The 13,910-nt window shown below is 41.2% G+C and overlaps 1 protein-coding gene across 2 annotated transcripts in view; it reads right to left on the bottom strand.

The window, feature by feature from the left end:
• Positions 1-12,427, bottom strand: part of PRPS1 (phosphoribosyl pyrophosphate synthetase 1) — a 31,306-nt gene extending 18,879 nt beyond the window's left edge. For both annotated transcript variants that reach the window (XM_008156317.3, XM_054722354.1), the window contains exon 1: positions 12,162-12,427. In XM_008156317.3, the coding sequence (XP_008154539.1) occupies positions 12,162-12,283 (122 nt within the window). In that variant the 5' untranslated portion in view covers positions 12,284-12,427. The remainder of the gene's footprint in view (positions 1-12,161) is intronic.
• Positions 12,428-13,910: the final 1,483 nt, after the last annotated feature.

Genomic DNA, 13,910 nt, shown 5'->3' with positions numbered 1-13,910 from the left:
TTTAAAAAATACGAATACTAAAATGGCAATAACTACATACCTATCAATGATCACTTCAAACAAATGGGTTAAATATTCCAATCAAAAGGCATAGGATGTCTGAATGTATAAGAAAACAAAACTCATACATATACTGCCTACAAGAAAACCACTTCAGATTGAAAGACACACAACCTGAAAGTAAAGGGATGGGAAAAGATATTTCATGTAAATGGAAACAAATAAAGAAAAAGCAGGAGTAGCAGTACTTGTATCACACAAAATAGACTTTAAAACAAAGACAAAAACAAGAGATAAAGAAGGACCCTGCAATTCCACTTCTGGGTATTTATCCAAAGAAACCCAAAACACTAATCTGAAAAGATATGCATTTCTATGCCCATTGCAGCATTATTTACAATAGTCAAAATATGGAAGCAACTAAGTGTCCATTGATAGACAAATGGATAAAGGAGTGGTACAACCTTAAACTAATACAAAATAATACTGAATGTAAACTGTAATTGAAAAATAAAATGTAAAGATATAAATCTTAAAGTAAAAAAGAAAAGAAGTGGTACATATATACAATAGAATATTATTCAGCTATAAAAAAGAAAAATCTTGCCATTTGTGTCAACATGGATGGAACTAGAGGGCATTATCCTAAGGCCATGGTCAGCAAACTGCGGCTCGCGAGCCACATGCAGCTCTTTGGCCCCTTGAGTGTGGCTCTTCCACAAAATACCATGGCCTGGGAGAGTCTATTTTGAAGAAGTGGCGTTAGAAGAAGTTTAAGTTTAAAAAATTTGGCTCTCAAAAGAAATTTCAATCGTTGTACTGTTGATATTTGGCTCTGTTGACTAATGAGTTTGCCGACCACTGTCCTAAGGGAAATAAGTCAGAGAATGACAAATACCATATGATTTCACTTATATGTAGAATCTAAAGAACAATATAAATGAGCAAACAAAAACATAGATACAGAGAACATTTTCCTGGCTACCAAATGGGAGTAGGGTTGGGGGGATGGGTGAAAAGAGGGAAGAGATTAAGATGTGCAAATTGCCAGTTACCAATTGATATTTCTCTCACCTCTCACCTCTCTCTCTCTCTCTCTCTCTCTCTCTCTCTCTCTCTCTCTCTCCCTCTCTCTCTAAAATCAAATTTTTTTAAAAAAAGAAACTAGAAAATGAGCAATATAAACCCAAAGTGAAAAAAAAAAAGAAAAAAAACATAAGAACAGAAATCAATAAATTCAAAACAGTAAAACAAAACAGAGATAAAACAATGAAACAGAAAGTTGTTTTTTTGGGGAAGGAAAATCAATAAAATTGATAAACCTCTAAGAAAACTAACCCAAAACAGCTTCATTGAATAATTTTCCCAAACAGTTAAAGAATTAGCAAAATCTTTTTGAGAAAACAGATGAGGAAATTATTTTCCAACTCATTTTATGTGGCCAGTATTACCCAGCTACCAAATCAAAGAATCTATACTAATAAAAGGGTAATATGCTAATTAGACCAGGAGACCTTCCAGACATCCTTCCAGACAAAGCCATGGTGGCGGGGCCAAGGCAAAGGTGGTTAGGGGCAATCAGGCTGGCAGGGGAGGGCAGTTGGGAGCAAGCAGGCCAGCGCGGGGGGGGGGGGCAGTTGGGAGCGAGAAGGCTGGCAGGGTGGGGAGTTGGGGGTGAGCAGGCCAGTGGGGGGGCAGTTGGGGGTGAGCACGCCAGCAGGAGGGGGCAGTTAGGGGTGATCAGGTCTGAAGGGGGGGACAGTTGGGGGTGATCAGGCCGGTAGGCAGAGTGGTTAGGGGTGATCAGACCGGCAGGCAGGTGAGTGGTTAGGAGCCATCGGTCCTGGATTGCGAGAGGGATTGGGCCTAAACTGGCAGTCGGACATTCCCCGAGGGGTCCCAGATTGGAGAGGGTGCAGGCTGGGCTGAGGGACACCCCCCACCCCCGTGCACGAATTTTGTGCACCGGGCCACTAGACTATATATATAAAAGGCTAATATGCTAAGTGTCCGACGGTCTAACCGGTTGCTTTGACGTGCACTGACCACCAGGGGGCAGACGCTCAATGCAGGAGCTGTTGAGCTGCAGTGACTTGGCAGCGGTGGTTCTCGGGTGACGCACCCTGAAACCAGAGAGGAGGGAGCCTGATTCCTCGAGGGGCCGTGCGACCGTGGATTATGTTGTTGCTGGGGCACTGTCGGCCCCAAATCTTGTTTACTGTGCCGCGCCAGCACAGCCAAGGGTTTGGCGAGCCTGAGCGGGGGTGACGAAGGATGGAGAAATGATAGACAAAGAGAAAAAGCTGGGTCTAGGTGGATCTTCTGTGCTTTGCTGAGGCAACAGAACAGATCCAGACTGCAAAACTGAGGCTTTATTTATAATCAGGGACAAACAAGGCAACTGACAATGTTCTTGTAAGTTTCACTTGTTTTGGCAGCACTTGCTGCCCCTCCCACAGCCCACTAGCAACCCAGGAAAGATCTAGGGAGCAGTCACAAGATCAAGCTGGGACTTGTTTGTGACTTTGCCAGCAGGTCAGTCCGAGGCTTAACCCTATAACCGCTCCCAACAGTTTACTGCACACTTGCATTTGCGTTCCACACCCTGTATGACAGCAACTTTGCAGAGTGTCCTCTCACAACCCAGGCCCCTCTGGGGATGTCAGAGCTGGTTTTGGCCCAATCCCCACAGGCCAAGCCGAGGGACCCCACCTGCTGAAGGGACCCTGCTCACTCCACAGACACTGGGGAGGGACCTCGGGAGGTTGGCTCCAGGGTGTGTCCGGCCCATCTCACCCAGTCCCGCCCTGCTGGCCACCTTCTAATTAATTTCCTTTCAATGTGCATGAATCCATGCACCGGGTCACTAGTTGCAGTATAAAAAGGATAACTACAGAGGAGGAGAAGAAAGGTGGGTGTGGCTACAACATGGCAACAGAAAGAATCCTTGATATAGATGGTTTTATATCTTGGCTGCATCAATGTCAATATCCTGATTGTTGCATCATACTACAGTTTTGCAAGAAAACTGTAGTTTGGAAAAACTATGTTTCAGAATTTTGGGAAAACTGGGTAATGGTTATACCAGGTCTCTCTGTATTACTTTTTACAACTGTGTGTGAATTTACAATTCACATTCTTCCTACTACCTGGAATGCTCTTCTACAACTAGCTCATTCATTTCTCAGATCTCCAATCAAAATATCTTCCTTTAGCCCTGGCTGGTATAAATCAGTGGTTAGAGTGCACTGATTTTAGAGAGAGGGGAGGGAGAGAGAGAGAGAGGTGAGAGAGAAATATCAATTGGTAACTTCCTTTAGCCCTGGCTGGTATAAATCAGTGGTCAGCCTGTGCACTGAAGGGTCTCAGGTTCAATTCTAGGTCAAGGGCACAAATTGGTTGCAGGTTCGATCTCCTGGCCCTCATCAGGACACATTCGGGAGGCAACCAATCAATGTGTCTCTCTCACATATATGTTTCTCTCACATATATGTTTCTCCCTTCCTTCCACTCTCTCTAAAAATCAATGAAAAAAAGTATCCTTGGATGAGGATTAACAAAACATATATACATAGTTATATCTTCGCTCTGCCCTAGCCGGGTAGCTCGGCTGCTTAGAGCATTGTCCACACCAAGGTTGCGAGTTTGATCCCTGGTCAGGGCACATACAAGAAGCATAAATAAGTGAAACAACAAATCGATGTCTCTCCCTAAAATCAATAAATTAACACTTAAGAAAAAAATACCAACCAATTGTACTGTATGGACTTTATTTGTATACTAATTGAGCAAACCAAAAAACAAACCCCACATTTAAGAGACAGTAATTTGAACACTGGTTAGTTATTTGATATTAAGAGATAACTATTATTTTTAGACAATAAAATGTGGCTACTGAAATATATATATGGGTGATTTCAAAATAATTCTAGGTTTGCTTCAAAATAATTCAATTGTGGGGGTGTGTATGGAAGGGAAATAATAGATGAAACAACATTAGCCACAAATTGCCAACTACTGAACTGGGTGATGGGTACATGAAGGATAGGTAGGGTGGGTAGGATCGTTATACTATTCTCTCTACTTCTGTATGTTTGGAATGTTCCATAATCAAGTTCAATAAATAAAGTGACACAGTTATTTTCTCATCACCTTGGTTATTCCCTTCAGAACACTTATCACAATTTCTTATCACCCTATTTTTTATGCAATTGTTTATTTCCTGTCTCCTCCACCTAAATGCATGCTCTATGAAGGCAGGAACCAGATCTGCAATGCTGATCTGTATATCCAGCCAGCTAGTGACAAAAAAATGAATGAATGAGTGAATGAATGAATGTCCCCTCAGGATTAGACTGATTCTTGGATTCACTCACTTTAGACAGAATATGAACCTTCTGCAGGCTTGCTTATCATGAAAATTCAGAAGACTTTTATCATTATCCCTCATATTTCACACTACATGCAAGTACGCCCAATATGTTTCTTCATTTGACAAACCTGCTCATACCACTTTACAGATATTCAGCTGATATTTAATTTTGTTAGAACTATAATCTAATGGGCCCAACAGGATGTGATAGCTACAAAGAATTTTATGGTGGGATCCTAAAATAGTGATAATGAGCAACATAATGAATATAGCAATTTTGTGGACCCAGCTGAGTTGACATCTACTAACCACCAATATCAGCCTAAAGAATTACAACTGTCAGCAGTCTCAATTATGCCAAATGTCAAAATTTATTTCTGAGGACATTCTTCAAAATTCCAATTGATGGGCAGGAGGGAACCAGGCAGGGCTTTCTGGAAGAGCAACCTGCATGTTTCCCAAAGTGTAGGTCCTAGAGTGGCACTGTCCAAAATGGCTGTCACTGACCTCATGTGGTTATTGAACACATGAAATGATATTAGTGTGACTGAGGAACTAAATTGAGATGTGCTGTAAGTATAAAATACTCACCTTAATGTGAAGATATTATATACAAAAGAAAAAATATCAAATTTTATATTGACTACATGTTAAAATTTTAATATTTTGGATATATTAGGATAAAGTAATTAAAAATTTTAAGAACTAAAATAAGAATAAATAACATCTCCTGGAGGTGACCATGTTTGGCAAGGTGCTCATTGTGATAGGTCTAAATAAGAGGCAGAAGTAGTGTAGAGGGACTTCTTCAACCTCCTTTACTAACATAACACTCCATGCCCTTTGAGAAGTCCCAGGCTAAAAAAGTCCCTTCTAGGTTTTATGGTGCACAACTCTAGGGTCCTGACCAAGTACTTCAAGTATTTGAGCAACTTCAAAACTCAAGAAAGTTTTAATCTCACCCAGTCATCCCCATACAACTTCCTTGACCAAAATCTCCATTTCCGTGTGGGAGAATAAAAGTCAGGCACATTGATTTCACATAAGAAGTCAACTGTGTCCTTGACATCTGGGATTAGAAGCCCATGGCTCTTGTTTCAGTCAAGTACACATATATCTATGCTCCAGACAGTCACTTGCCAGAGCTAGGAACAGCAGTTTGACAATTGATCCAAGATAATAAATACGCATCAAGGATTGTATTCTATTCTAAAGCTTTCTTATTACCAAGACCAGGAAACAACATGCCTCAACTATCAGAGTCAATATAAAAATACCTACCACACTGCTTACATTTTCCATTATGCTACTCAGTATCATTATTTAAGTATCCCACCCATAAAATTCTTGGACATTTTTGCCTGGAAGTATCTAAAGAGTTTTATGAAAATAAAAATTACATAATCACCCAGCCGGTGTGACTCAGTGACTGAATGTTGACCTATGAACCAGGAGGTCATGGTTCGATGCCTAGTCAGGGCACATGCCTGGGTTGCAGGCTTGATTCCCAGTAGGGGGTGTGCAGGAGGTCGGCTGATTAATGATTCTCTCTCATCATTGATGTTTCTATCTCTCTCTCCCTCTCCCTTCCTCTCTGATATCAATAAAAAATATATTTTTTAAAAGACGACATAATCAATTCCATATGCCTTTATCCTTTTGGCTGCCAGAAAGCAAGGGATACAGTTAAAGTAATACTAAACTTCTGTAATCCCTTTATGCCACTTTCTTGGCACAATTACTATCGTCCTTAGTTCTATAATGCTTCCGATGTATCTTGATGAACCTTTTGTACACTGACGATCATGAAAAACACTTCAAATCCTTTCTTGAAAGCTGATAAGGTATTAAAATTATCACTGCCAACTTAAACATCAGAGAGCATTTGCTAAATACATAGCTTTAATGAAATGATTCCTTTAAATATTATATTCTAACATCAGATAATGTTTGAAAATTAATTCTTTTTTTTCAATTTTTTTATTAAGGGATTATATGTGTACATATCTTACCATTGCCCCCCCACCCCACTCCCATATATGCCCTCACCCCCCAGAGTTTTGCATCCATTGGTTATGCTTATATGCATGCATACAAGTCCTTTGGTTGATCTCTTATCTTCCCCACCTCTCCCTAACCTTCCTGCTGTAATTTGACAGACTGTTTGATGCTTTACTGCCTCTGTATCTATCTTTTTGTTCAACAGTTTATAATGTTCTTTATTATCCATAAATGAGTGAGATCATGTGGTATTTTTCTTTCATTGACTGGCTTATTTCACTCAGCATATGAAAATTAATTCTTAAAAAAATCACCAGCTCACCACCTAACACAATCACTAGTACCTTTTTTTATTGATTGATTCGAGAAGTGGGGGAGAGAAACATCATTCTGTTGTTCCATCCATTCATGCATTCATTGGTTGATTCTTACATGTGCTCTGACTGGGGACCAAATGCGCAATTTTGGTGAATTCGGACAATGCTCTAACCAACTGAGATACCCTGCCATGGTTCTAGTAGCATTTTTGTGTCTTTATATCATCTGATGATAATCAACCAACAGTTAGGCCATTTCCCAAAGCCAAATTAAGGACTAAAACTTCCCCTTAAGCATAGAAGGATGTTATGACCAGAAATGCATCTAATAACTTGAAAAAGTTAACTATATTCAAAATAAAGTGATACAAGGAAACAAGGACACTGCCTTGTTTTACTATGAATAATTCTAATTTCATTAGTCAAGACCAATCTCTCCCTCCATAAGTATTATAGGGTACAGACTTTCTTAAAGCCTTAAAAAGCCCATGAATTACACTCAGATTATACAGCTTGGTCAATAAATAATTCATTGAATCCTCAAAAAATCTTAATATTATTTTTTATGGTTTCCTCTAATAAGTTAGGTAGTGATTGACAGTACAACAGTTGTGCCTAAAACCTATTTGCTCTTAACATAATCTAGGGTGCACAAATCTATGGTCCAAGTGGAAAACCTGGTTTAGCAATTTATTTTATTTTAGAGAGGAAGTGAGAGAGAGAAAAACATCAATGTGAGAGAGAAACATCAATCAGTTACCTCCCGCACATGCCCCAACCAGGCATTGAACCCGCAACCTGGGTATGTGCCCTGACCAGGAATCAAACCCACCACCTTCTGGAATACAGGATGACACTCCAACCAACTGAGCCACATCAGTCAGGGCCTGGTTTAACAGTTTAAAGGATAATATGCCTTGTTTTCCCCCTAGCTAATGATGTGTTTTCCAAATGGCTTTGGATCAATCCTTCTCCCAGTTGTTCTGAAGAGGCCAGATGACTGGCTATGTCCATCCAATGAGAAAACTAGCTTCTCCTTCACCCTTTCTTTCCTTTAGCATCAGGTATAAGTGCATCCAAAGAGCACGGGATGTTAAGAAACACAAAGAGAAAATAAAGTAATCTAAAATGCGGTGGTATTAAAAAAAATTTCCCCACCAGGCTGCTTCTACCCCTGCAGAAAAAAAAATCTCAAGAATTTAGACAGATTTTGGCATATGCCAAATACATGGAGTAACTAGCCAAAGGATATAGTTCTTGGGAAAATTTTAGGCAACCAAAATTAAGAATTTTCCCCTCTTTGCCTACCCAGAATAACTAAGTAAACCAAAGTTTGTTGAGAATCGAGTCAAAAATTTTAGTATATATAAAAGTTTTAAAAGTTAGATGAGATATTGTATCAGCAAAAAATTTAAAGGACAATACCCAGAATTGGGCAAGTTACTTCACCGCTAAGTCGCAGTTCCCTCATTCATAAAATGGGGATAGTGAGAATAACAACTCATAGCAATGTTGAGAGGATTAAATGAGAAGTGTACAAAATGCTTAGCACTGGAACGAGCATATCTTAAGTAATCACTATACATTAACTGTTGTTAATATTGTTATTACTGCTGGTGAGAGTGGAAATTGGTTCAACTTTTCTGGAGGGCAATTTGGCAACAGGCATTCAAAAGCCTAAAAATGGTATATACCTTTAACCTAGTAATTCCCCTTCCAGAAAATTATCCTAAGAAAATAATCAGAAATGGTCAAAGAGCCCAGCTGGCCTGGCTCAGTGGTTGAGAGTCCACCTATGAACCAAGAGGTCATGGTTCAATTCCCAGGTTGTGGTTCGATCCCCAGTAGGGGGCATGCAGGAGGCAGCCAATCGATGATTCTCTCTCATAATTTATGTTCCTATCTCTCTCTTCCGCTCCCTTCCTCTCTGAAATCAATAAAATATATATACATATATATATATTTTTATATATATAAAAGAGCTCACCAGGTTGATTTCCAGTCAGGGCACATGACCAGGTTGCAGGCTCCATCCCTAGTAGAGGGCATGCAGGAGGCAGCTGATTGATGTTTCTATCTCTCTACCACTTTCTCTTCCTCTTTCTCTAAAATCAATAAAAACATGTGTGTGTTTTTTAGCCCTAGCTGGTTTGGTTCAGTGGCTAGAGCACTGGCCTAAGGACCCAAGGGTCCTGGGATCGATTCCAGTCAAGGGGTAAAGGGCACATACCTTGGTTGCAGGCTGCTTCCCTGCCTAGAGGCTTGTGGAGGAGGCAACCAATCAATGTGTTTCTCTCACATCGATATTTCTCTCTGTCTTTCCCTCTTCCACTTTCTCTAAAAATCAATGGAAAAATATCCTCATTGAGGGCTAAAAAACACATAAAAACATTTTCTAAAAAGAGAGAAAAAAAAGAAATGGTTAAAGATTTACATTCAAGGGTTTTCATATTAAAAGCATTAGATAAAAAATTGGAAATATCTAATAGGGACTTGTTTAGCTAAAATTATGGTAAAACCCTAAAACAAACTATATTGTTTAAAAGCTGTTTAAGTCCTGGCAAGTGTAGGTCGGTGGTAGAGTGTCAGCCCGCACATTGAAGGGTCTGGGGGGGGGGGGCGGCGTTGATTTCTGGTAAAGGGCCCTGGGAGGTGTGAGAAGCAACCAATCTGCAGATCTCTCACATTGATGTTTGTCTTATTTTCTCTCCCCCTCCCTCCCTTCCATTCTCTCTAAAAATCATTCAATCAATAAAAGTTATTTAAAACCATGTAGACTAATTATTAAGGGGAGAAACTATTCAAAATACATTGCAAAGTGAAGAAAGTTATAAATAACGTGTCTTATATTTTTGGAAAAAAAGTATATAAACACACACACAAACATCTGGAAGGTCATACATCAAAATGAAGTTTGTCTTGGATGGTAGAATTTGGGGGGATTTCTTTTTCCCCTCATTCTGTTCTATATTATATTTCACATTTTCTGCAATAACATCATCACCCCTTCTTACCAACATTTATGGTGTTGAATGGACAAAGATCTAAAAACTTCAGTCCTATTTCAAACCTCACAATAACTCTATGGGTAGATACCACTTTACAGTTCAAATTATTGAGACAAAGAAAGGCTAAGGATTCAAATCTGGGTTCTCTGAGTCAACGGCCTAAGTTTTAACCTCTCTTAACTATTTGTGTGTGCTATACCATATGCATATTTCTTTAATAACTGGACAGTAATGGATGATTCTGACTTCAGAAGAAAAGCCATTCTGCTCAAGAGAGCATCAACCCCTGAGATTCTGCCAAACTGCAGAAAATAGCAAAACTCTAGTCTCATTTCAGGATGGGCTCTGCAGTTCCCCATCTGATGAACCACAGCACCCACTGAGCTGCCCTGTCCATGATCTTTAGAGTCTAAGAGTCACACAGGGCTGCAGTTACCATTTCTGCAGTGCAGAAAAGCCAAAGTTTGGTTGGGAGGGGAAGCTCCATAGGCAACATACTTGATTATGTTCAATGAGGGTTTCAGAACATCCAAGGAACCAAAAAGCTAATGATTAAGCCAGAAAGAAAGAAACCTAACCAGTCAGCAACTTTTCCCATTGGGCTTAATCTTATCCAATGTTTCCAGGCATGTTACTGTCCAGTTGTTTAAAAATGAAATCAGGCTTACACCTCATAAAAGTAGATTGAGATTGCTGATAAACTCAGATAAATCAATCAATTGAAAAATAAATTGCTCACCCCTTCCCCTCTCCCAATATAGTCTCAAGTTCTGGTGTGTTGCACTACACAGAGGGTGAATAAAGTTTTTGTATTTTTCCTAGAAGCATAGTAAAAGGATTTAATAACCACAGTCCTATAAGGGGACCAACCCCCCTCCCCCCCAAAAAAAACACCTCTAAATTAAAATCATTCTTGTCCCCTAGCTATACTGCCATTTGCAAAGTCTGGTCATGTTTTTGTCTTCTTTATTTAATACAGCCCATGAGTCATAATGGTGTGGTCAACGCTAAAGACAGCAGCTTGACTATCCTCTTTTGACTAAGGTATTGCCTGGTTATGGATGGCATCAATGTTTGCACTATTATTTGCATCACAACCAGTGGCATAATCAAACATTCAGAAGGAAGCTGCCCACTACAGATGAATGCTTTTATCAGCAGGGTCTACAAAGTATAACAAGAGTTACACTTTGGTAATAAGTTTAAATAAAGAAAAATGAAAATGAAAGCCTTTAGGAAAGCATGCTGAAAGCAATCTTAACTTATGTAACTAATCATTAGGTTTGGTGTAAACTTTCCCCTTAACAGATGACTAAGATTGTGAACACTGCTCTGATTTGATCAACAAGGTAACAACAAAACATAAAGTAGGCCTATCAGAACCACAGGATTCTACATTTAGGTGGAAGGGATATGGAAAGGCCCAGACACACCAAGTTATCTCTAAGATGTCCTCAAGGTGCAGGAGGGTGGAAGTGTGTGGGGGGGGGAGGAGGGTGGGGGGAGGGCGCAAATTTAATTAGCAAGGCAATGAAAAAAAAATCGAGTTACAAGACACTATGTGATCCAGGTCTTTGATTCCATCATTATCTTTCCTCAATTATCTTAACATTCAAAACTGTTGACTTAATTTCCCACACAGCAGCAAGAGAAGTGGACTCATTCGGGATAGACTTGACTACTAAAATGTATGCTTCTGTATTATCTGTACCAGTAGCTGCATTTGGGGAAGGTCAAGAATTCTAGGATTAAGGTTCCCTAAGATTTTCTGGATGGCTCAAGCTAAGATGCAATGACGATGTAGAGTTAATGCATCATTGCCTGATCAACTAGATTTAACATAAGTATGGCTCTAAGATTCTAAACATGCGATTCTAAAGTTGTGAAAGCCAACGCTTGCCAACCTACGGAAGTCCTCAGTAATAATTTTGGCGCCCTCAGCACATGTTCATTTCCCTCAATACCAAACCCAACGTAGTTTCTAATTGATAAGCTGCTTCTTAGATTCTAGAAACACCAGGAGGGCTCAGTACTCAGTACGTTCTCCCATGCAAGCTGGTCCAAGAGGAACTTGTCCAGCCTGGCTGGCCCAACAGCGAAGCGACAAAGCCACGTGTCCCAACCGCCCCGCCGAGGCTAAGCGTTTTTCCCCTCTCGTCGCTTTAGGCAGCCACTGTCCCCCGGCTGGGTCCTCCAACCCTAGCCTTCAAACCCAGAAGCTTCGCCTCAAGCTCAATCTTGGCTCCACCCCACCACCACGGTGAGAACCAATGTGACACCCCCTCACCCGCCGCGAGAGGCAAAATAACGGAAACAGTCCGTAGAGCACGCTAGCTTCCCCCCCACCAAATCCCTGTCCCTCAGCACTCACGCGGCAGCCCCATGCCTCCTTCTCTCTGCCGCCCACATATCCCCCTGCAGCTCGGGCAGGTGAGGCGGTCGGGATCCCAACTGCACCCTTACCAGGTCTCCTGGTTGCTGAATTTCTTAGTCACCACCTTGCCTAGCTCCAGGCCCAGGCGGTCAGCAATTTTCTGGGACAGGTCCTGGTGGGAGCTCCCGCTGAAGATTTTGATGTTCGGCATCTTGGCCCACTGCGCTAGGCACTCTTTGCTCAGCGATCACTGCGGCTGCAAGTCCTGAACCAAAGTCAGCCCCGAGTCTCAGTACTAAAAGCTTCGCGTTGCTACTCCGCCATCTTATGTTCCCGCCGGGCGCGCGGCTCTAAATTGCCCAGTGCCCAGGAGGCGGGGCCAGCAGGGAAGTCTACACCCCACTCGCTCCGATTAGCTGACAAGCAGCGAGGGGCGGATCCCCGCCGTAGCTCCGCCCACTACCAGCCAGCTCAGGTATTAGATGGAGGCCATGAAAGGGGAGAGGCTAAAACTAGCCCTATCCCTGGTAGCTAGGCAGTGCGGGGGGAAGCTGGTCGGAGAGCGCTGAAACATTCAGCGCTTGAGGGGTGGAGGGATGCTGGTGACGTGTAGGACCAGATCGTTCCTCTAGCGGGAAATCAGCCACGCTTTTTTCCCTCTTCAGCACCAGAAAGTAAGTCTGGCTCTGGTTTACAGTTTCTTTTCAGAAAATCTGTTTAACAGGATGGCAGCCACAGTCAGAATGAAGGGGAGATTTCTGAACATGAGTTTGCATGTTTCTGAACATGAGTGATTTTTATCACTGTATAAGGACGGGGCCAAATTAAAACACGTTTCCATCACAGGCCCATACAAAGAGTTTGTTTGCCCTTTGCAATTATGGCAGTTTCACCTTGGGGTGACAAGGAACACCACCTGAATAATCCAGACACTGCAAGAGAAAGCTGTGGGTTTTTTTTTTGTTTGTTTGTTTCTAACGCTAGGACCAAGTATGTTCAAACGAGTGAAGGAGTAAGAATTTTCCAAAATATCTGGGCAATAAAGGTCTGATTTACGGAACGCTTGGAAAAGGGAGAAAATACAGTGTATTTATGGGACTTTGGATAAAGAGCCCTGAATGAATCAGAAAACCTGGCTTTTGGCCATATCTGCCTCATGTGAGCCTCAACATCATCATCTGCAAATTACTAATGTGGCCTTTTACACCATGCTTTGTGATGATACGTACTAATTGGACCACAGAGAGCTTGTATTCTTATACCACATTTTCATTAGGTATATTCCAACCATGATTTACTAGTAGAAGTAAGAGAAATGTACAATTTTAGAGTACAAATTCATACAATTTTAGAATTGTACAATTTTAGTTATGAGCAGCACATTCTTCGCTGCTCAGAAGGAGACAGATTTGGCAGCTCAGGCAGAAGCTGCCAAGAAGTGACCCCTCTCCCACACACTACAGAATTTTGAAGGAGCAGCAGGGAAGGGGGCCACTGGGAAGGCTGTACCAAAGAGGAGGAGGGGAGGTGACACCAACCTGATTATTATTTCCCTCACTTTAGATGATATATTTTACACATATGGATGTATCAACCCCTCCAAAGAAACAATATAGAAAGGACTTCAGAAATCTACTAGCCTCATTTTACATATGGTGAAACTGAGGCCCAGAGATGAGAAGTGATTTGTCCAAGTGGTAAAGGCAGAAAACACTTAAAGCAGCCTCCTATCTTACCCATACTGCCATTGTCAGTGGTGTCCATGGAGGAACTCTCTTTTTGGACCTTTTGTCATACTTTTACAAGTTTAGAATTTACTGTAGGCCTAGGTATGTATA

The sequence above is a fragment of the Eptesicus fuscus genome, chromosome 1 (genome assembly GCF_027574615.1).
Source record: "Eptesicus fuscus isolate TK198812 chromosome 1, DD_ASM_mEF_20220401, whole genome shotgun sequence".
Classification (NCBI taxonomy): domain Eukaryota; kingdom Metazoa; phylum Chordata; class Mammalia; order Chiroptera; family Vespertilionidae; genus Eptesicus; species Eptesicus fuscus.
This window is presented reverse-complemented; position numbering and strand designations above follow the sequence as displayed.